General features: G+C 42.6%; 1 protein-coding gene across 1 annotated transcript in view; it reads left to right on the top strand.

Moving 5' to 3' along the window:
- Pat1 (Protein interacting with APP tail-1) overlaps positions 1-24,198 on the top strand; it is a 29,707-nt gene that overhangs the window by 2,827 nt on the left and 2,682 nt on the right. The window contains exons 3-12 of the mRNA XM_084599447.1: positions 2,258-2,418; positions 10,074-10,197; positions 10,578-10,746; positions 13,745-13,801; positions 14,042-14,074; positions 14,163-14,230; positions 18,148-18,253; positions 20,030-20,154; positions 20,238-20,323; positions 23,749-23,939. Of these exons, the coding sequence (XP_084455573.1) occupies positions 2,258-2,418; positions 10,074-10,197; positions 10,578-10,746; positions 13,745-13,801; positions 14,042-14,074; positions 14,163-14,230; positions 18,148-18,253; positions 20,030-20,154; positions 20,238-20,323; positions 23,749-23,939 (1,120 nt within the window). The remainder of the gene's footprint in view (positions 1-2,257; positions 2,419-10,073; positions 10,198-10,577; positions 10,747-13,744; positions 13,802-14,041; positions 14,075-14,162; positions 14,231-18,147; positions 18,254-20,029; positions 20,155-20,237; positions 20,324-23,748; positions 23,940-24,198) is intronic.

Below are 24,198 nucleotides of genomic sequence, written 5' to 3'. Positions count from 1 at the left end.
ATAGCAAGTTTTTTTGTTAGTAGATGCTGAATTAAAGTTGTGTGTTGGGTATTGCATGTTTTTAGCCTTAGTGGCATGCTCAGTGTGGGTTTCCCAGCTAAGATGAGAAGTGATGTAAACACCTAGGTACTTGTAAGATTCAACTGATTTAAGCAGTATATTAAAAAGACAGTAATTTGTTAAGCTGTTAGTTGTGCTGGAAATGAACGTGATTGTGTCATTAATGCTTAACTCTATTTGATATGTTTTGCACCAGGAAGCAGCACTAGTTTTCATTTCTTGTAAGAGAATGCATTCATCTCCATAAGGAGCATTGGAAAAGAAACTCAGTTAGGTAAATCGTTATGTAACTTAGAAGCAATGGGGAACTTACAGAAGTACAGGCTGTGATAGGGGTAAACATTTTTAGGTGTGACCAATAGCTGATGGTGTGCTAGAAAACGCCCACTTCATCTTCACATTAGTATCAAGTCCTCGTTAATATGCTCATTTTTCTGTTATTATCAATTTCTCAAGCAGTGCAGTAAACATCCTTTTAATGCATTAAAGTCATGTTGACAACTGTTGGGTGCACAACTATGTTGTGAATTATTTGTGTCAATCCTCTTTAGGTGCCAATTGAATTTTCTGAAAGGAAATTTGTTTTTACCATGCATGATCAGTAGGCCAGGCTGAATTCAAATATAAAAGATTATGCAAAAATGCTTATTTTTGTTCACGTCCACATATGTGGACATGGCGCCTCAAAGCTGCTACATGTAAGAAAACATTATAACATTTTCTGCATTTTCTAACTAATCATTAAGCATGAATAAATGTTTTCCTCTGAGAATACCTTGACGCCTTCAAGATTGGGACACTTGCATGCAATCAGCGTATTACATACTGCTCTTGCACAAAATAACGAAGCGTTGCGGACATGCGCCACTTTAACAATTTCAGCATTACGACGCCGCGTCCGCATTTGTGGACGTGAAACTCTGAAAGTTCACTGAAGCACTTTTCCTATGTTTAAGATAATGAAATCTGGCATGCAACATCTACATTTTCTTATTGACACATTCATTACAATAAATAGCATTAGTAGGCATCTGTTTAAAAAGAGGCATGCAAAAATAAGAGCTACTGACGTAAAATGCTGCGACGTCCATCGTTACTTGCTGTTTACAGACACATTTCACTGTAGCAACAAGTGATGGCGCCACGTACTCAACAGGGCAGGTTCAGATGTTACGGGTTCCAAATTCAAATTCGTACTCCGTGCAAAGATATAATTAAATTTGGGTCGGGCCCACAAATGTGGACGCAGCGCCTGAAGGGGATATATGCCTTTAATTTTATGTCTCGGAGGACAAAAAGAACTTTCCCTCACTATAGCTTTTAAGCGCTCAGCAGGTGGTCAGTTTTGCAGTTCGGAGTACTTCAAGCTGACATCATTTGAATCAGTGCCTGTCACTTATCTATCTGTTATGGGATGTAGCAGCCTTCAGCAGAAGATACAGAGAGTTACTTAGCTTAAGCTTTTGGAATTTGAATTATTGATTCCTGGAATAACAATATTTTTTTGTTTGAACACTCAGTAAATTACATGAAATGACCAGATGCTCCCTTAAATGAAATGATTTCTAAATATATTTTAAACGTAATCAAGTGTGCTGTCATTGTTAACCTCATTACTTCTGCAGTTACTGGTACGCATTTGATCCAAATGAAGCTTGCAGGGATCAAACATTAAGGATTCAAATGTTGCATCTAATACTGTTATGGAGTGTGTTTTAGAATGCTTTATTAGCAGTCCATTTTCAGTTTTGCTCATTTGATTTAAGCTTTGGTGACGTCATTAACAACTAAAAATAGAAGTTGTAGCTTTGAGAATCTGTGCTGCACTTCGATCATGCATTTCTAAAGATAGTTCTTGCTCTTTGTCTTTTAGTGACGGAATTCAATTTAACTAAAAGCATTGTATCAGAGAGCTAACTTGCTATTTGTTTTCTCCGTCTGGATGCTCAACATCTAACTTGAACAAACTACTTTAAAAGACTTTAAAATAAAAATAAAAAAGTGAAAAACCATTGTTTGTGTGCTTGAAAAGCTATCGCTTTATACCCTTCACGGTGGAGCTTAAGTGTCCCCCAATATTTTAATGCTTAATTGTGAAAAAATACAAAGAGCATTAGATATGTAAAGCACGTGAAGGATTTTGCAGAAGTGTGCTCGTTTTCTTTGATTTTCTCTACCGATTCGTGTCCACTTCCAGGCACCTTTTGCACCACTGCTTCCAAGCAGTCATGGACCATGGCACACAGACAGCACATCTGTTAGCTGAGGCCTATCACCGGCGTTGTGCCTCTGCCTCACCAAATGCTTCTTCTCACCACTGCTCATATGAGTATGTCATACCTGTTGGGATATCACTTGGTGAGCACTTGTTTCTTTTCTGAGGGCAGCCGAGCAGATGTTGATCTACAGCTGTGGCGCTACAAATGCCACACCATATCATTTCCGTCCAGCTTCAATTGATCGAAAATTCTGCGTTTTATAAATTAAGTCGTTTTTGATGCTACTTTAGTAAGCAACATTCAGGCTCAGATTTTTAAGTTCTGGTGGCCTGTCAGATAGCTTGCCTCTCTAAGAGATATTGTACATAGTGCCCACTACACAGTTTCAGTGTGCCTCGCCGCGGTGGCGCAGTGGTTAGGGCAATTTGATTGCTGTACCCAAGAATGAAGAATCGAATCCTGATCGCGGTGGCCGCTTTCGATAGGGGCTAAAAGCAAGGCACCTGTGCGCTGTGCGATGTCATTGCATGTTAAAGAACCTCAGGTGGTTGAAATGTCTGGAGCCCTCCACTACAGTGCCTCTCATAGCCCAAGTTGCTTTGGGATGTTAAACCCTATAAACCAAACAGAACAATTTCAATGTGACCTTTCTTGCAGGCATGGTTTCGTTCTGGAACAGCGCCATGCTGTCTAAAATGTGTTGAGAGGTTTGATGTTGGCTCCCAATAGCTTATATTCAGTTTTCTTTACATTTCGCTTTGCACTTCCAGTGTAGGTGCTGTAAACAGATGTCTGAGGACTTTGAGTAAATGGGACAGGCTGTGTAAATTGCATGGTCTTGGGTTCATTGAGTGGATACTGGGTTTGCAAACATTTTCCACAGTTCATTATTGCAGGTTGTCTGGAATGTTTCCTGATCTAGGGCAGCTTTGGCCTGATGTTTTGGGCTTCCTTGGCCCAAAGGTTTTTCAGCTATGTGAAAACTTAATGGCATCTTACTGCACAGAGGGCATTATGCCACAGGTGGTATATCTTTATGCCAGTTCTGAACTCTTTGCGGAATAAATTTTAAGAATTCCTTACTTTGGTCCAAATTTAGGGGTTGTCTGATTGTCGTGGCACTTGTAGAATTCAGATCAATTTCTGCAGACTGCTTGAAGCATGCTGAAAAGTTGCATGATGCCATCAATGGCTGCCTAACTAGGAAGCTCACGGACGGCTCTTCTCACCTCTAGGTTTCGGCCTCAGGGCTCGCCTGTATTTTAATATCTAGTTGTGTAACGAGAACGATTATAAAGAACTGTTGTTAACGGATTGTTAGTTCGAGATGTGCATTGCTCTTGAGTTTGTGGCAGTCCTCTCTGCAGGGCATTCATGTGTATGTTGACCAGTCAAGTTGCCACTGATGAGGTGTTTTATTTTGCTTTGTACTCGATGTAAACAAGAAGCAAGGCATATTGGCCCTGTTCAATAAAAGTGCTGTGGAAGAATTTACTTCAGAATTGTTTATTCAAACTTTAGGTTTATTCCAGCCTATCCTTCATTTGGCTTCCATTATTTTTACTCTACATAACTCAAATAAAGTTTCTATCCTTTCCAGGTTCTTTATTTCTTTAGACTTGCCTCTACTATTATTTTGTACTTCACTTGGTTTCAGTTGTGTATGACTACACAACTGGGTGATGTGGTTGAGAGGTGTATAGTTACTGACTGCTAGGAACATTAGCTATTCAAGTTGCTGGAACCTCCTAAGCAGAAATGGGCAACCTCATGAGGTTAGATTGAAACCTCATGAGTTTGTCCATGAATGTTATAGCTATTTCAGGGTTATGGCATAGCTATGTCCCCGGTTATAGCTATGTCAGGGTTATGGTCAGGGCATAGCTATGAATGTACCTTCGAGAATCCTTTCTTAACTTGCCATTGAAGGCTACAGTTGCCCAGCAGATTGAGAAATGCTGCAGGTGACGAAATGGGTAGTTAGATTTGGGGGCAACCTCATGAAAACAAGTTGAAACCTCTTGAGGTTACCCACTTCTACTCCTAAGCATTCAAAAGTCTCAAGTTTTTGTTCATCTAAACTCGTGGGAAAACATTGCTATGCTTACAGATTTCAATGCAATGAACCTGTCAGATGAGTTCATTTGCTCTCTTCTCGTGGAATCAGCTGGCAGCCTTAACAGTTTGATGTATCAGCAGCCGCTGCATGCTCGTGGGCTGGAAAACGAACTGCAGCACCACATGGCATGTCATTGCATTGTGCCATGATGAAATTGACAGCTGGCTGTGAATCTGACTTGCATTGAATATCATTTTAGGTCATTGAGGTGAGATACATAAGTGCATTGAAGCAGCCTCGCTTACGGAGGATAAAAGAAGGGATCCACATGTGCTGCTAAATTCTTTTTTTCTTTTGCTGACCACTTTGCTTGTTTTCATTTTCACCAATTCAAACCCAGAACGAATCCAGAAACTCTTTGGCCATACAGGGTGAGAAAAGGGTGGGAAAAAACATAAGGTTTGCAGCGAGCCCGCACAACTACAATGTGTACAGGTGATGTCAAAATTAAATAGAAGGCAGTATTAGTGGAATAAAATGTCATTCCATTGCACTCATTTCATTCATCCCTTAATAGATAATGCAGTGTAGTTGTGATCGTGTGAACTACACATTGCGTCAATAAACCTCGAACATTACACCTTGGATTCAAATTAACTAAAGTTTTTCAACAGAGTTGCCTTGTATTTACTTTTAACGGCGCCCTTACATGCACCCTGTGAAGCAGCTTCAGTTAATGACAGCATTAAGGCCCAACTTGGTCCTTGTGGTCCAGCAAAACTAGTACATTAGAGCTAAGTGGGCTACGTTTTGTTGTGAATGTTGCGTTTGTCATGGTATTCCACAGCCAGAACCTTGTGATCCAAAGAAGTTTATTACTTATTGCTAGGGGTGTGCAAATGTTAGAAAATTGAAATTGTTTTTGTGTAGGCAACGGGTATTTGCTAGGAGCTGCTATTATCGTCCGTAGAGCCAGTGCTCCCCAGCAAGCAGCAGTGAGAGTATTACATGATTGCTGTGTACTTAGGGTCAACTTTCTGTGGCTATTCAGTGAAAGCCACATAGCCAACATTTGCCAGCTTTCTGTGCAGCAGACTAAGTCCCCCCAGAAATTTCATGTGTCTTGCTCTCGAATATTATACCATTGCGTGTTTCCACTTAAGAACGAACAATGCATGGTCGGTTGACCTTTATATTTATTTAAAAATTTTATATATTGTTGCTTGATGATTGAAAGGAAAAGGTCTGCAATTGGTTTTGCTTATCTTCTTTGCTGTTTTGGCCAACTTTGATTATGAATTACACAAAATAGTATATTAACGTTATGTAGTAGCTGAAAATTGTCTGACTGAATATATGCATGCTTTTATTTCTATTTATTTAATTATCACCTTTCTTGGTAGTGTGGATGTTTTTATAAAATTTCTCAATCTGCCCAGGAAACGAAATTTTACCTACCTTGCAGGCATTATCTCAAAAAAGGTTTATGGTAGAGCAGCAGTAATTCCACACTATGTTATCAGCATACTTTTCTATCAAACTGCTAAACCTCATATCATACGTTTCTATCAAACTGCTAAACCTCATATTTATATAACGCTTCAATACAAGAGATAAGATCATGCTAATTTCAAGAAAACCGAACAATGAAAATTTTTGAGGACGATTAAACAAAAAGCCATTTTTGATATTTCTTAAACTTTGTCCACCTATTCTTCTCTGCTTCAGCTTTCAAAATCATTAAAAACATATTGCATAATTTTGTTGCTCAAGTAATTACGGCCACCTCAACAAGGCCCTTGCGCAAGGCAGAGAGCACCGCGCAGGTCTGAAGATTCTACGGCATTTATGAAACGCCCATGATTTTTAAATTTCAGCGAGCGTTGTATCTGTGATATGAGCATTTCAAGCTTGCCAACTTACAGGAAAGCTTCCATTAGACATTTTGAATAAACCTTGATGTGGCATGCAGGGGGCCAAAGTCGCAAACGCTCGGGAGTGTTGACAATGCGCTCAAGTTCCTATTTTTTGGTGGTTATGGTGGGAATCCTGTCAGTGCCTCACAGTAATGCTGGATGCGAATGAATATTCAGCCGCGTGAACAAGAGCTTGCGTCGATATTCAGCCATTTATTTGTGACCATATTTCCAAAAATCTGCTTATGGTTAAAGAACTCCAAAGTGGAACTTGCTGCGTGCAAACTTAAATACACAAGCTATTATGACAGGCATACCATAAGCTACGCCTGTCATGGTAGTGTATTTGCATTGCTGCTGCTGTCAAGGACTAGCCAAGTTGCAGTTTGCAACTCTTTTTTGTTTTTCCTCTTATTCCGCCATAATACTTTATATTTTATGAAAGTAATTCATTTGTTTGTTTGAAGCAAGGAGACTCGGCAACAGAAAAATCACTGCAAAAGCAAATTGCGATTCAGTGGAGTGTCACTAAGCAATCTCCAACAAGGCTGTTGAATCTCACTTGTAAGTGAAAGCTTGTTAATTTGAACCCCGGTAATTTGAATTTTTGGGGAACTAGAACTACACTACTTGGTCCGGCCAATTTCTATAGAGGTCCATGCATAAAAAAAGCCTGTTAATTCAAATGTCTGTCGGTTCTGCTACGGATAATTCGAACTACGCACCGCCGCGCCTGGGAGGCCTGGTGCCCGGCACTTGGCCTAAGAAAGTCATCAGCGATAGGGAGGCGCACGTCCAAAATTGGGTCAGATGAAACCACTGTAAAACCATGAAAGAGTGGATAAAGACCAGATGACGCCATGACTGCTGTGGCAGCCGGCGGCACCAGAGGGTAGGGGTTGGTAAAATCACTGGAACTGGGAAAGTACCGCATCCATTTTCTCTCCTCCGCCGCGCTTCCGATTGGTTCCCCGCGGTCACGTGGGCACCCGCCAACATAAATGTTCTGCCAGCTTCCCAGGAGCTAGTACTGCAGTAGAGAGGTGGCTTGCGCAGTGCGCTCCAGAACGTGTCCTTTCGCTCTTAACATTTTGCAAAATCAAGAAAAGGGACTGCAAATGCGTAAGTATGGCTGGCTGCTGTGCTTTAGGCTTCACAAATCATCGGGAATCTGAGAAGGCCTTTGTTACCATTCTGAACGGTATGAATGACAGCAAACGACCTGCTATTTTGGCTACATAGGAAAAGGCGAGATAAATTTTCGTTCACGAGCAACACAAGGCTTTGCGAGTCATGTGTTTGAATAGACATTGTGCTTTATAACACTCTGCACGAAAAAAAGAATTAATGTTGTAAGGTTAAGGTGATAAAAATTTAAGGGAGCTGTGTGGGTGTCATATTCATTTAACATAATGCGTTCCTCATCTCAATATATAACATTCGATAGAGACATGTCTTGATGGGAAAGCTCATTTATAACAGGAAGAATGCAAAGGCAATTTTTGAAATAACATAGGACATTTCAACACGTTGGGCTGTGCTTTCTCATGGTTGAACTATGGCGTAGGTTCCTGCTTTGTGAAACTTTGTTCTCTTTCGCAAAATTCTTTGTTTTCTTCATGCACGACGCCGCTGAGCACTCGACAGGTTTAATTCTTCGAATTATAAAGAATTAAACAACACATTGTGTCTCACCTTTTGAATAGTGCCGCCCAGAATGGCAATGACTCACGCGAAGGTGGACGCAGATTTGTGTTTGCTCCCTTTTTCCTGGAATGTGATGAGCATTCTGGCCCTTGTTTATTATTGTAACTCTTTCTTGCCTCCAGTTCGCTGGCCACGTGACGCTTTTTTAGTTGACTTGCGTTTAGCGTTTCATTCCATAATGCAGCCCAAATCTATAAGCGGGTTGAATGAAAGTAGGGAGCGAAAAGATTACTAATCTGAAGTATCTTTTGCTGAACTGTGTACTGCTTGCCCCTTTTCTCAGAACCGGGCATGGTCAGCATTTCAGCCCTTGTTTATTGCTGTATCTCTTTCTTACCTGCTGCTCGCTGGCCGTGTGACATACGTTTTTCAAGTTGGCTTGCATTTAGTGCACTCTATAGCCTTGTTTCACAATGTAGACAAAATCTACCTATCCAGCTTGCCAAATGTATATCTTGCCATGTTAAAGGGGCTCAGTGCCAAACAAATATCACTCTAAGAGCGTCAGAATGCAGGCAGCTGTTGCAAAAATAATCTGAGATAAACTCGCGGAGTTTCTACAATGTTAATTTTACTTTTATTTGGCTGACTTCCTTCTGCTTTACACACAACATACACACAAAGCTCATGCGCTTGTAAGGGTGAGCATTTGCTCAATATTCTCTTTTTTTAGCCCCTCTAAATTGCAATCGAGTAATTAAATGAAGGAAACGGGAGTTTATAAAATATGTAGTGTATCAGCATTTACTATGATCTCAGCAACAACGTTCATGAATTTTAAGACCGTAATGTAATCATCAAATGATACGCAGACTTGACGATACCAGAAAAAGCTGTTCTTTTTAATAGCGCCAAAATTGATTAAGTGTTCGCTAAATCTTTGGTTCATGCATGTATCCCAACCCAGGATAATTTCCTTACGTGTTCAGGTAATATTTTCAACCATAAAATGCACATACAATTGATGAATTTGGCTATTGCCTTCATTACACTCTTTCATTTCACAATCCATTTTATTCGCACAGAAGGCAAATTCAGTCTTTTACTTGTTTCTTTACAATCTAAGCACAACTTCTTAAACCTGTGGCTTGAAAATTTGAAGAAATGCGCCCATTCAGAACGCCCTTCAGGTTCTGAAGCTGCGAGAAACATGCGTAGCCATGGGTGCACCGGCTGAGCTGGAACGAATATAGGGCCGTGGCAGCGGCGCTCCGGTGGTTGCGGTACTTTCCCAGTTTCAGTGACTTTAGGGGTTGGTGACTGCGGCAGCGGCTGCCTGCTCTTCTCATCCGCACAACCTCCGAAACTTGAAACTAAATACTAGTTTATTCGACCCCCCTGTAAATTTGGAAATACGGATAAGTATTTCTATCAGTGCGGTCCCTGCCAACGCCCATGAAAGGCTATGACATAGGACGGGCGCTACGGGCGTCGAAATAAAAAACCAAATCATCCATCCTTTCACCAATCAGTCAGTAACGAAAGCATGTGGTCAGCCGAGATCATGACGCCGGCTTTTAGCACCGTTGCCATCAAGCGTGCACTTCAAATTTAGCACGCTCCAAGCTTTTACCACCAGGTAATAGTCCCTTTGAAAAGTGCTTGCACTATCACGCGTTCCAGTGGTTTTGGAGCAGTGATAGGCGCCCGCCCCCCAACCCAAACCTGCCCAAATGCGGCACGATGAAGTGAACTTAGTGAAAATAAAGTTTGCACAACCGGAGGAGTGCTGGCACCCTGCCAAGTTACCTCCCCCCCTCTGCCCCTTTCTAGCTAGAACTAACTCGACGCTGTGATATTATCGCTACATAGCACCTTGGTGCACTGCCAAGAAATGCGCTGTGGAATGCGGCGGCGCGAAACAGCGGTGCGCTCAAATGACCAAGGCTTTTTCTTTTTTCATATTCTCAGTGGCAAATGTGAGAGGTGGGTGAGGGGGTTCATTATGTGAGGGGGTCATTAGTGTTAACTTACCATAAAACAAATAGGTCTTGTCAGCTTTTTTGAGATCATTCAATAATTCAAACTTTTTTCTCGGTACCGTGAAGTTGGAATTAATGAGGTTTTACTGTAGCAACTCAGGCAAGCTTTGGTCTGGCTTTGTGTGTGCAGGCAACTTCCTCAGTGATGCTGGCTGGTTTCGTGAGAGCGAGAGGATACTGCTTAGCTGTCTCTCACTGTGTCGCAAGATGGATGACTACAAGCACTGGGTGTCTGCTCTGGAATGTTGCTTGAGGTGGGTAGCTGCCATATTTTTGTCATACTTTAATTTTCCTTTCGCTTGTTGCTTTCATTGGCACTAGTAAATATACTGAACAATACTTCAGAGCTGATTTAAAGTAATTGTTCGTAGGATGGCAGCTTAAGCAAGCAAAGGTGACAGTTTAGCTGTGCAGCTTGCACCGCATTTAGCACAGCTGCAGAAGAGCGGCAATTGGCAAAAAAAAAGACTTTTCTGAAGAAATGTGAACCTCTTCAGTGTTCAAACTTTGCTGTTTGGAGATGAGTCTAGCTGAAAGCTGTAGCCACTGCGTGCTACAGTTCACTCTCCTACTTTTTCGCCCTTTTTTGCTGATTGTTTGTTTATTTATTTTTGTGGTCACCATACATCCCCAGGCTACTGCATGTTCAGCACTCATACTGCAAGTTTACGGAGGCCATGGAGACTTTGGAAGAGACCAAGTTGTACATCGTAAAGCTGACCAGTGTGGGCCATTCGCTGAACCTGGCGGGCCTCTACTCTGAGTTCTCGTCGCTCTACTCCTGCCGTAGCCAGTACAAGGAGGCAAGATCATTTTGTTACTTTGTGAAACATATGAAGAGCTCTGTTTACTTGGTGACGCTTCATGTGGGTTGTGTTTGAGGCATTGGTGAGGAGTGCGCTATCGAAACAACAAAGGCTTCTTCTTATATTTGTTTTTTCTAAGCTTCTCTTCAATTTACTTCGATTATTCTGAGATGCCCTTTGTACTTTAATGCATTGTAGTTCAGCCGGTCTGTGCAAGTGAACTTGAAATTACTCCCTCCGTCTGATCCATAGCAGCTTGCTTATTAATGATAAAGCATATGTACCATTATGACAATACTTATATTGTAACCGGCATCAGGATACAAAAAAGAAACAAAAGGGTAGCATCCAGTAAAGCAGAACCTCCTTCCCTCTCCCTGCTTGCCATCTCCATGGCTCTGATGTGGATAGGGAAGCAACCGCAGCAGCTCCAGAGTGAGGAAACATTGCTGGAGAAGTCATCAAATTTGAGAGGACATGACAGAAAATGAAACTGGTTTTAAGCAAAGGGGAGGCAGATTATCTCACTGCTCGATAAACACTTGAACCAAAGAAAAGGAAGGAAAGTGGAAAGGAAAGAAAATAGAGATGCTGTAGTGGAGGGCAATGAAGTAATTTTGACCACCTGAGTATCTTAATATGCACTGACATTACAAGATCACAGGCAGCTTTGCGTTTCATGTCAATCAAAATATCACTGCATCAGTTTGAACTCTGGTACTCGGCCTCAGTAGCTGGGCATTATAACCACCTATTCATTGTGATCGGTAGGGCATAATAGTTGCCCGTATCGGATCACCTGGTACATGACTCAGTTGTGCCAGGTGCACCAAGGGGGATGGGCCTCGTCAGGCTTGCATGCCTTTTGCCCTCCCCCTCAAGTATGTACACATACTTGAAATAAACATTTTTCCTTCCTTCCTTCCTTCCTTCCTTATGCAGTAGCAGTTGTTAAGTGTCTCTCTTAATGGTTGCACAGCTGCATGCACATCGCATACAAACAGCAAATGCAATACTAAGAGAGCAAACTTACTAGAGTCAAACCTCAATAATATAACGAAGTCAGTAGAATCTGTCATTTACTTCGTTAAACTGAAATTTCGCAACATCGAAATTTATCATTTTGCATGCAGAGAACCCTCCAAACATCTTACAGACCATTCAGAAGGCCTTAAATTGTGGTGGAATTAAGCGTTATGTGCATAGTGGCGACAAAGCGGACATATGTTTTTGGTTTCACCATCGTCGTCACCCAACTGAATTTCTATTCCCAATCACATCACCGATTGAACTTCACGTTCGGGCGCTGCTGCTGCAACCGCGTGGAAGCCAGGGAAACGAAGGCTGCCATCGGTCGACCACGCTGGCTTTTTTGCATTGCTTTCTCAGTTCAGCGACATCGAAAACAGTTCCCTCCATCACACCTGATGAACTGAAATACATTTCAGAATGATTGTTGCTTTGCTCCGCAAACACGAGCGTGCGCATCTTTGTTCGCATGCATACACAGCGCTCGAGTGGAAAGTGATGTTATAAAGCAGAGGTGTATGTCTAACCGACAAGTTTTTTTTACCTAGCTTTTTGCCTAAATGCGATAATTGCAGCGCAGGTCCCTTCGAGTACAGGCACCGCACCGCATTCGGCACCTGCTTCCGGCAGGATTGCGACCTGCCAGAGCTGTTTCTGGCCTGGCTGGCTACGCGTTGCTCGTGCCACCTAGTGGTTTCCCCCAACACTTGTTCGGGAACCTCACTCGTACTGCCCAGGTGGCGCAGCAGGCGGTGTGCTCTGTTACCACCCGCATTTACATCGGCCATGAGCTCTTCATCTGTCTTCTGAGCAGGGCACCTTCACATGCGCGCGCCCGGTGCACGCTATGGCACATACTCCATTCAACCTTTCACATTCGTGGCACATTTTTGGTATTGCACATTTGCACCTGCCTCCATATCACAGAATTGAATACCACTGTTGACTAAGCCCTACCCATGGAACAGCAAGCCCATCTAGCTCATTCATTAATATGGTCGGGTGTCGCCCTTTGATGGGAAAAAAATTGGCTGTATGAAGGCCAGTGGCAGGGTTGCCCATTTCATTTTTCTAGTAGATCGGGTCACCAGCCTGCTCATTCACCTTAGCCTCTTGAGGTTAGGCTTTAACTTGGCCGCCTTGGTGATGATTGTATCTGTTTACTTTTACTGCACAAAAGGGAATGAGTGCTGCACAAGGCAGATTCCACAGTGCAGTTTGTATGAAAACTTTGTGTGAAAGCAGCTTGCTGGATGCATGCAGCCTGCGTAGCTGTGCAATACAGCCCGCTGGTTAAAAAATTTCGCCTTTGTTGCGAAACCACGTGCCAGCTTTACGAGTCCATGTTACCACCAACCTCGTTTTCCAACTAAAACTAACATTCTCCAGGCAGTACACATTATTTAAGGAAAAGAAAAGAGGCATTGGCCCATTAATCTGCTTGAACTTTAGATAGACTTCAAGCTGCCATCAAGTGCAAGGCACCAGACACTCCATTCTCTCTTTCATCTCTATGCCTACTTTTTTTTTCTTTTGAGGATAAGTGTCTGTGGTATTTACTAATCGTTGCATGCTTTCAATAACTCTCTACGAGCCATCCACAAGTGGCGCCTTTACGGCACTTAGGCTGGATCGAGTATGGGCTGCTTTTCCTTTTCAAGAAGAATAGGAGGGTGTGGTCTGGGAACAAGTATTTTTCTTGATTTTTATTTAGTTTACTGTTATATATTGATCTTAGCTCCTGATCGTAGAGGGGTGACATTTTTTCAATCGTCTACATAGAAATGTGGCTTTGAGGCCCCTGCTGTGCAAGGTCACCATCAATGCAAACAAGTCATTTTTGATAGGTGTAAAAAAAAAAAAGAGGAAAACACAGAAACTAGAAAGACCCTCTTGCATTTATTTTTCAATAGTTTTAGCAATCTCATGTCTTGTTTATGACATTTATATTTCTATTTTTGTGCAGGCTTATGACTGGGCAATGCAAGCATTGATGCATCTAAATGCTAATGCACATCCTAAGGTGAGCAGGACAGTCCAACGACATTATGAGGATATGTGTGTTGTGTGTGCATGTGTTTTTGTCTGTATACATTTGTGCTTTTCTGTCAGAAAATGACACAAAACACATTACCAAAACACTACTTAGTGAGCACTGCAGTTTGCAGATTAATGGATGTTGTAGTTGGTTGAGTCATTTGCATAATATTGATGTACAGTGACAGCTGTGGCAATTTATTGTGTGGGTTTTTCTGTCTTTCAGTCAATCATAGATGTCCTTAGGCAGGCCTCAAAAGTGAGTATGGGTGCCTTTTTTACTTGTGCTGCCCACCTGTTCTTGGTAGGTTGTCTTTTGCATCCTGTTTCTCTGCCCTTCTCATCAGGCCTGTGTTGTGAAAAGAGAATTCAAGCAGGCAGAGCTTCTGATCAAGCAGGCACTTCATCTGGCCTGGTGAGTGTGCTTTTCATCATAACTGTGTCATGGTTGTTTTTGCTCTTGAGGTTCTTTGTCAGATTTTACCTTTGTGGAGCAGTTCATTGATCGGTGCTGCAAGTAATTGGTGGCACTTCTGCAAAAAGGGAACATACTGCCTGTAACTGTTGCACATGGTGGACACTAATAAGTGCTACTTGAGTGAAATACTTGAGTCGAACCTGGATATATCGAACTCGATTGGGGAGTCAAAATATCCCCGTTGTTTCAGCCACTGGCATCCCATTCCTGTGTGACTGAAATAATGTTGAGATTTTGACTTCTCGGTCAAGAGGAGGCACTCCTTCTTGGTTCCTGGCATATTGCAACAAAAAAGGACCCTGAAATGGTACAGAATTTAGCTAAGAGAGCCTAAACTGCCGCACATACAAGTTGGTATGAGTCAGCAGCATTGCATGAACGTATCTGGGTAGTGTCTCTTCTAAATTGTGAAGAATTAATTTAGGGACCTGCAAAAGTTTCCCTTAGTAACAGAGTGCCTCTTGTAACCAGGTCTCTTGTATGCAATATTGTTAACATAGCAAACATAGGAAAACCAACCAAATCTTTTTCGTGTGTCTGTTATAACTGATTATTTCTTGTAGCGAGATTTTACTGGAAGTAAAATATATTTGGGGGGAACCTGGGTACTGCTGTTCTCCTTTTTTTTAGATGCAAACTGCTCGACAATGGTGGTTTGTTGCAGTTCTGACATATGCTTTAACTAGTGCACACTATTGGCAGTGGGAGAAGCAGAGCTGCCCTGTGATGTGTAGGATCTTGGTGGCTTCTTTCAGTGTGCGACGCAGTGGTACAGGAGCTTCTTCGTATGTGGCCTCACACTTGAAAAGGCTTCACTGGCTGGATCGCACAAATGGCGAGCAGCACGTCATGAATGCACGATGGAAGAATGTGAAAGTGGGGAAAGCGTGTGTTGGCATTGGAACCGCAGGATGCCATCGGAAAAATCCACAAAATTGATGGTGTGATGACTGAGAAAAGTGAAACTGAAACTAAGTGGTAAAACGGCTTTCGGATAAGGGATCGTCCATTCGTTGGCACATCTGCTGTTGCATGACATGTTTAGACGTGTGCAGACTGCAAGCAACTGTACTGTGTGGAGTTCAGGTTTTGAGTAAGGCTATTGATACCAGTGATACCTGGATGTGGCCTGCCTTCAGGAACCCATTTAATTTAACCAATACTTAATCAGTAGTGTTCGAATTATCGAGTGTACATTGCCACATGGTTTTTAGCCAAGATTTAGCCAACATATAGTATGGCGAGGCCACCAAAAAAAAGACTGAAAAATAAAATGCCTCTGCCCATGCCACTGAGTAGAGACTGAGCCAACCATCAAATTGTCCGCATTTCCGAATTAATAGGGGTCGAATTAGCCCTTTCACTGCCACTTCAAAATAACTGTGGAGGCCACGCACGCATACCCTCTGCTACTACTGAGTATGCTTGTGTCGCCCTTTTAGCTCACTCTCTGCCATTCCTGATAAGGAAATAATATGGGCATGTTGTAAGGTCTATGGAGAGTCCACTTAAACACACAGAACTCGTAGGGCAAACGTTAGACAAGTTATAGAGCGAATGTTCCTACATCCGCATCGTCATCATCATCACCACCACCACCATCAGAACAACCGCTGCATCACCAGCTTTGCTTTATCATTGTCTCATTGGTGCAGCCATGGCTAGTCAGCATGCCATGTGTGTCCACGCTTTGACAGACGAAAAAATTCAGGCGCCGTTGATGAATTATGATTCGGATGAAAGTGACAGCGATGAAACAACTCCGCTAAATGGCTTGTTGAGTGAAGACGGAGAAAGAGCTCTTGCCACTTATGAATCTGAACAAGGAAAGGAAACCCTACAAGCAGAATAAAAATGTTTATCCTGCATGTCTTGCAGAGCATCGTAGTGCATAACTAGCGCAAAATTTCCACTAGACTAATAATAGTGACAAGAAATTGGCATGGGCAGGGCATGTAGTTCGAAGAGAGGATAACCGATGGTTGCGGAGGGTAACAAATTGATTTTCAAGGAAAGGGAAGTGTAGCAAGGGGAGGCAGAAAGTTAAGTGGGCAGGTCAGTTTAAGAAGTTCGCAGGGATCAGGTGGATGCAGCTAGCACAGGACTGGATTAGTTGGTTGGTTGGTTTGTAGGGTTTAACGTCCCAAAGTAACTCAGGCTATGAGAGACGCCGTAGTGGAGGACTCCGGAAATTTCGACCACCTGGGTTCTTTAACGTGCACTGACATCGCACAGCACACGGGCGCCTTGCTTTTCGCCTCCATCGAAAAGCTGCCGCCGAGGCCGGGATTCGATCCCGCGTCCTTGGGAACAGTAGTCGAGCGCCGTAACCACTGCGCCACCCCGGCGGGGTGGATTAGTTGGAGGAAAATGGGAGAGACCTTACAGTGGGCATAATCCGGCTGATGATGAGGATAAATATGTAAAAAAAGAAACAGCAGGGAGTGAGCAGCAGTAAAAAAACTCTACAGTGAAAGGCTTAATAAGCTTTTACTGTTGCAGATAACAGCAAATATATGTGCCTCTAATAAGAGGACCATGTTTATTGGCCAGCCAGTGATAGGACCTGTAATATGTAAAATCTTCTGGTGTGAAGCAAATACGAATTATAATAATTGGGCACAAATTAGGGTTGCGCAAATATTGAAATTTTCGAGTATGAATTAAATATAAGAAAAAATTTATTCAAGTATCACATCAGTTGTCAGGCACCTGATCAGTAAAAAAAGAAATGGAAAATGAAAAAATAGCAAACATTGCTCATCTTGTGTAATTCAGAATTCGCATGGTGTTTACAAATAAAAATAAAACTATAATTCCACAGAAGTGGATATACCCTATGTAGTATATACACTTTTGGTATGTGGTATAATATTTATACTGGATTTTTTATACGGTATAAAATTTATACCATATACCAGTTTTTTGTGCAGGAAGGACCTGCATGAAACCGGATGAAGCTGTCATATCGCTACTGGACGCAGTAGACTCGTTTAGTTCGGCCTTCAAGGGACTAGAAAAAAATGTCCAAATTAACCGAAAGCTTGAATTATCAAATGGTCCTGAAAAAACTGCCAAAAACATTCACATCACATTCCAGTTTCGTCAAGTGCTTTGCTTTGCGCACACTGTTGGGAAAGCTCTCTTCACCAAACAGCCCCGTCGCATTTTGAGGATACTTCACTGCATAGTAAAGCGTTGCAATGAAACGTTCTATGCGAGGAAACTGCATTGAATTTGAAAATTTTTAATTTGTTTGGTAATTTTCAAATATGTGGAAAATTCGTATATCACTTTCGATATTAGTTCAATAACAAACATATTTGATTCATATTTGAAGTTTGAAGTATTAGCACACCCTTAGTATAAATTGAACAGAACGCTTTGGAATATTTTCGATTGATTTCGAATATCATGCAAGGTAGTTCTAACTAAAGACAAACACTTTTCCACAATGTGCAGGTATGAAAAAAAACAAATTGCGTAATTTGTAAAATTGCGTAAAAAAAAATTGCTTTTGCTCATGGTCGGCGTAATTTGGTACACCTGTAAGGGTCACTAGTTATTAAACAAGGTGACATAGGCACAAGATTAGCAACCCCGCTGCAATGTGAGCAGGTTCATCTCTTGCATGCTTCGTCTTGCCTGTGCAGTGCTGACCAAAACGAAGCAACCCGCAGCTCTCTCTTATCGTGTTTCACTGGTCTGCAAGCCTTGTGATGGGCCCAGACCACCAAAATAGTGCCCTTAACCGAAGACGCTTATGTTTTGTTCTTTTTTATGTCACAGCGTTCATTTAGTGCTGCCATTTTGCAAGACAGGGTTGAATCATTCATGCAACTCTTATTGCACAGGGAACACTTTGGCCGGGAACACCCCAAGACAGCCGACACACTTCTTGACTATGGCTTCTACCTACTAAATACAGACTCTGTTAGTCAGTCTGTACGAGTCTACAGGGTGAGTGAACAGCCTCCTTATGACATTTGCGATAAAAGTATAACACTGTCAGGTCTCTGCCTTTTTGTTGCATTAGGGTTGTTGCTTGAAGACTGTGGCAAAAGGTGTCAGTGGTGGCCTGCTTATGTGCGAGTAAATGTGGTTTGTAGCTACACTTGATGAGTGGTACGACCATTCACATGCAGTTTATTGCATCATGGTTACCCTTTCAGCCACAATATACATTCAAGTCTCGTTGAAACTATTCGCTTAACATATTTATCTACATAATGCGAACTTTTTTCCTTGTTTCTGGTCGATGCCTTGTGTAAAGGCAATGCATTTTCATACAGCTAATATGATTGCATTTTCATGTGGGTTTGGATCATAAGATTGTGAAAATATGTGAAGAACTCGCGTGGTTTTGAAGTCTCCAGTGAAAAAATGCTAGCGAAAAGGTAGGGAGGGGTGAAGGGGGGATAGTAGTCACAGTAACGGCAACGCTTGTGGCCTGATGTTTCAGTGCTACCGTAAAGATCTGCATATAGTATGAGGTGTAATTTCGGAATAGCAAAAACTGAAAAAAAAAAAAAAAAAAAAAGGTTTTCATTTGCGTCCAACACAATCCCACACCAGGCGTCAATGCCACGAACCTTCATGTGCCGCTGCTGTATCGCTCCTGTTCTCGTGCCACACACGTGATTGGAGAATTTTACTCACTGTTATGAGAAGAGCACCTCACTTTCGTCCCACCAGTGGTCCTCTGGCTGTTCTAAAATCAGTAGGTCACTTCCAGCTCTGACGCGGGACGGCGGCGCATGAGCAGCTGGCCATCATGCGGCGCGCTCGCGCCTGTTTGCGTCTAGCACCACGCGCAGGCGCGTGGCGTGTACTGCCCAGAAGTGTTCTCAGGTTCGGAATTTTCGCTGTTGTCTTCGTCCGGTACATGTATTGTCAGCCATGAGTCCCTTGCTAGAGACAGCTTTCTGTATCAAATCTTTTTCAATACCTCTAAATGTGTTCGGTATTCTGCATTTCTCAAAAAGGCGACTGGCACCCTCCTTGCCAATGCTGGTCAAGCGTCTGCGATTCGGCTATAAGGCACAGCAGCATGGCTGGAGAGGCCGGTGAGAAACCCGTCTGAGGTGTGAAAGCTCATGTAAAGTGTTCTCGGCATGCACATCACGGGCACCGTGGTCGCCCAAACTGCGCCATACAAAAACAACATTTATAATGTTGAATTCACATGATGGTGGGTGAAGTGGTAGATGCCATTTATCTGCTGGGGCAATTTGCCAGAACACATGAGGGGATAAAATATTTGCTGGACGTATTTCAAACTTTCAGAGAATTCGTACGATCGTTCCTAACAAAAGGCACGCAAACAAAGATTACCTACTTCTTTGCTGAGAGATAAATTTGGAGACTGTTAAGGTATTATTGTTTTTTCTTTATAGTATATATGCGCTAGTGACATCGGTTGTTCCTGCTATTAGCAGTTTCATATTTGGTGAAATAACGCTTTGCTAATATAATGCCATGGTAGCTTTTTGGGTGCTACTACACCATATAACTGAATGTATTGAATTAAGTGACTAAGAAATGACGCGCTCAATTTAACGACGTTCTCGATCAACGAAATTATTCGGGACTCCCTCAACTTCGTTAAATTGAGCTTTTGCTGTAATAGCAGGCTGTTTCTTTTTTTCTTGGTTACCTGCTTGCAGGTCATGTACTGGATGCTGTTTTCTGATTCCTGTGCAAATTTACTTTGCACCTGCTCTTTGAACATTGCAGAAAGTCTTAGATATCCGGCAAAATGTCCATGGTGGCAACAACCTTCACGTAGCCCTGGCCCACGAAGACCTTGCTTATTCCTCCTATGTACTCGAGTACCGATCTGGCAGGTTTCAGAATGCAAGGTAATTGCTTGTGGCTCCTTGCTTGGCTTTGTTTAGCATTCAGTCTCACTCCTGAAACGTTCACTTCAAATCTTTCCTTACAGAGACCATGCTGAAAAGGCAATGCAGATCATGACCCGTCTTCTACCTGATGATCACTTGCTTCTCGCTTCATCAAAGAGAGTCAAAGGTAGATGCGTGTATTTCTCATTTTAGACCCATAGTCATTTTTTATTACTATCTTTTAATGAAATTTTAATCTGCATGCATTAACAGATTTTTCATGATAAGGAAAATTTACACAGTATGTGTAGTACATCCTCCTTTTCATATGTGAAAGCTGTGAGCAGTAAGTGTAGCGCAACCATAACGATTGAAATGCAAACAGCAGAATAGAAAGATTTCAGCTGGGGAGGCAGCTCACAATACTATATTACCGAAAAATAGTAAGGGATGAAGACTGTCCTTTAAAAGTGTTAGCGAGCCTTGCTTGTGCACTCTAGGGGCTAATATACCAGGGACAGCCAAAAGCAGTGCTCCCCATTGTTTCTTCTTGCACACTTCTAATTCAAAACTTCAAAATTTGCAAATATTGCAGCTCCATATTTCCCAGTCTTATTAATTTTCAGTGTTATCTCGGTCAACTTGTATGGCTTTGTGTCATCAATAAACGAGAGTATGCTTGTTTCCTTCGGACAGTGCAGCCACTTACAACATAACCGCTACTATACCAGATATAATGTGGTTTTTGTAGGCCATTGGCCTGCCTCTTATAAGACTCAGTTTGTAATTAAGTCATTACGCTTATTAGGCAGTCACGCGATGCGAAATATCAGTTATAGTGTGGTTTAAAATCCTCTCGGTGACAACGTACAACAGCAAGTGCACTTACCTGCAAGGCACAGCACATTGCACCATATGTTTAGTGCACGACACAAGTGCACGCTCTACGCGTGCGCCGCTCGTTTCCGTTTTCAATTGACACATGTTCTTCCCATCTTGCATAAGATTATGCAACAGCTACACTTCTCCCTTTGTCGTTCTTTGCTTTCTTCAAGGGGTGTGCAAATATTTGAAATTTCAAATATGAATTGAATATGCTTGTTACTCGATTCCTGTTAGTGTTCAAAAACTGATATTCAGAATTCTCAAATATTCGAAAATTCCCGAATACACCGAAAATGTTCAATATCACCACAGTTTTACTTCACTGTGTGCTTTTGATCGCGTGGACATACAGTGCCGGTAAAGCTCTCTTCACAAAAGGGACGGTCCCTCTTCACAACCCCGCCGGGGTGGCACAGTGGTTAGGGCACTCGACTGCTGTGTCCAAGGATGCGGGATCAAATCCCGGCCTCGGCGGCTGCTTTTCGTTGGAGGCAAAAAGCAAGGCACCCATGTGCTGTGCGATGTCTGCACGTTAAAGAACCCCAGGTGGTCGAAATTTCCGGATCCCTCCACTACGGCGTCTCTCATAGCCGGAGTTACTTTGGCACATTGAACTCCACAAACCAACCAACCAACTTCTTCCGAAAATGGCCCCGTCGTGTTTTATGAAGCGGGACCTTCCCTTTGTGAAAAGGGCCTTCACTACAGTGTGTACAAAGTGAAACATTTGATGAATCCGGGAAAAAAAGCATTCTCACTTCGGTTTCATCTCTAATGCAGACAACAATCGTGTAGGCGTTCGCCACATAAAATTACTGCGATGTAAATGTTTTTCAGCAGTTTTTTTTTTTCAGGCTCAATCAGTGGCCTTTTTTTTTTTCTGCTTCCTTGAAAGCTGGATTAAAGAGAGTCTACTGTATTCAGCAGTGATTTGACAGCGCCCCCCAGCTTCATGCTGATCCTTCCTGTGCAGAAAGCCAATTTACAGAATACTGTATAAAATTTATATTGGATTTTTCTGTAGTTATCTCGGCCGCCTTCGCGGAACTGGGAATGTGCTGATATCAAGTGCATACACAGTTCCGCAGTGGCAGTTGGGGTAATTTTCATGGTCGTGCTGTGCGCAGTATGCAAAATCATTCTAAACCTGCAGCAGACTTGGTGGCTTGCTTTTCGCTCACTGAGTAATAGGTGTTTTTGAAAGGGAAGCTACCCATCAGGTGTGCATTTCGTCCTGAAAAAAAAAGAAGAAAAAAAAAGAAAGAAGAAAGCAAAGTTTTGGTTTTATGTGGCACCATTTATAGTGTGATTTTCGCAGCCCCGGTGGACCATGTTATAGTGTGTTTTTCCTGCTAGGTGCCAGCATGGGAGACAATCCCATCCTCACAAAAGCTTGAAAACAAAAATGATTGTTGAAGGTCTCCATGATTGGCTGCACATTCTGCACCAGTTACTCCCATGCTTTATAATGCGGTTCAGGTGTCCACAGAAAAAATTGTGTCAGATACTGTCTCTTTCCCTTCCTGTAAGCAATAAAAAGAAAAAGCCCGACTTTGACACTTAAATGCGGCCCGTAGAGTTGCGGGAAATCTGCATGCCCGTGTAGTTTCAGATTCTGCTCAGAGCAGAAGTACCTGAGATTGTTATCAGTAGTCACTCTTGCACTACCTACCATCCATCCGAAGGAGCGATTGCAGTGCATGCAGGTAAGCCTGGTTATAACGAAATTATAAAATGTCCATGATTTTTTCTTTTTCTTACATTCATGTTTTTGCTATATGCAGTTTGCGCAAGAAGACTCAAAAAGACAGTGCAGAACAAAAACCAGATTATAATTGATTGTAACGGAAACCACCTCGAAAGTGTTTACAGTAAATTTGAATTTTTTGAAGTTATAGAAGCAGTGAACCGTTTTGCAATTGCGCCGAGGGCACGCCATGACTGCGGAAGCAGTCTCCACCTCTGCTGCAGCTCGCACAATGCGCCTACGAGCGAGTGGAGGAAGGGGGGTGGAGGAGAAACCAGTCTGGGGGATAGCACTCATGTTCGCGGATTCGCGCCGCCACCGAGCGAGGAGGTGCTTGCATCTTCACGCATGTTTTGGCTCACCATGGAAGAAGTGCACGTCACACGCCCACCACCGTTCCTGTGTCGCCGGCATGCTCCGCTGTTCCCACTATCTGTGCGCGGAAGCCCGTGAGCAACCGCGTGGCAATGATAGACTGCTGGTGGGCCCGTTTATTTATTTATTTATTTTTTATTTTTACGGCAATTTTTGCAGCAAAAGCACTGAAGACTGCTGCATTTGCCTTGTAGATGCTCCATTGGCACTAAAAAACTGCGCGTTAATTGTATCAACTGCTGTCGCACGTTGCCATTGTAGATGCTTCTCTCACGTCAGTTCATGTATAGTAACTAGAGTTCATGTTTAATTGTACTGAAACTTACGACGTTCTGCCAAACTACTAGTAATTCAACACTAGCTAAAAGGTGGTTGGCGCTGCGAGTTCGTTATATCAAGATCATCCGCCTCGACATGTTCACTACATCGAGTTTTCAAATGCATTTATTTATTGGGGGCGGCGTTGGGGAGCTGAAAAACTTTGCAATATTGAGGAACTCGCTACATGGAGGTTTGTTACATAGAAGCTTAACCCTTTCCTTGTCACGAACGTACCGGTACTTTTTCATGCTGCCTATAGCATCCTTGTGTGGCTTTTCACGCAGCCCTCATTCTGGAGGAGATAGCTATTGACAACACTGACAAGGAGCAGGAGCAGCGGCTGCTGCAGGAAGCCCTGGACCTGCATGTATCAGCACTGCGCCTCTCGTGCCAGGCCTTTGGAGAGATGAATGTCCAGACTGCCAAGCACTACGGGAACCTGGGCCGCCTTTACCAGTCCATGCGACGCTTTAAGGCACGTGCGAAAATGCTGCCTTTTAAAGAAATATGTTTTTTTTTTTTTATAAGTGCACACGTCTCACAGGTCATGTGTAAACATGGGAGTGCAGCTTTCCAACATTCTAGTACTAGTCTCATGGCTGACCCATGAAGGACTATAGTGGTGACCCAGGCGAGAATATGAGCACGCACAAAGTGCGCTTATTGGCAGATGCAGGTTTTCTTTTGAGGGACTGCTGCTGCACTATTACTAAAAACAATGGAGGGTTGGATGG

Source organism: Amblyomma maculatum, chromosome 3, assembly GCF_055883805.1.
Source record: "Amblyomma maculatum isolate TAMU_Amacu chromosome 3, ASM5588380v1, whole genome shotgun sequence".
In the NCBI taxonomy this organism is placed as follows: domain Eukaryota; kingdom Metazoa; phylum Arthropoda; class Arachnida; order Ixodida; family Ixodidae; genus Amblyomma; species Amblyomma maculatum.
The sequence above is the reverse complement of the archived record's forward strand: the minus strand, read 5'-3'. Positions and strand labels throughout refer to the sequence as shown.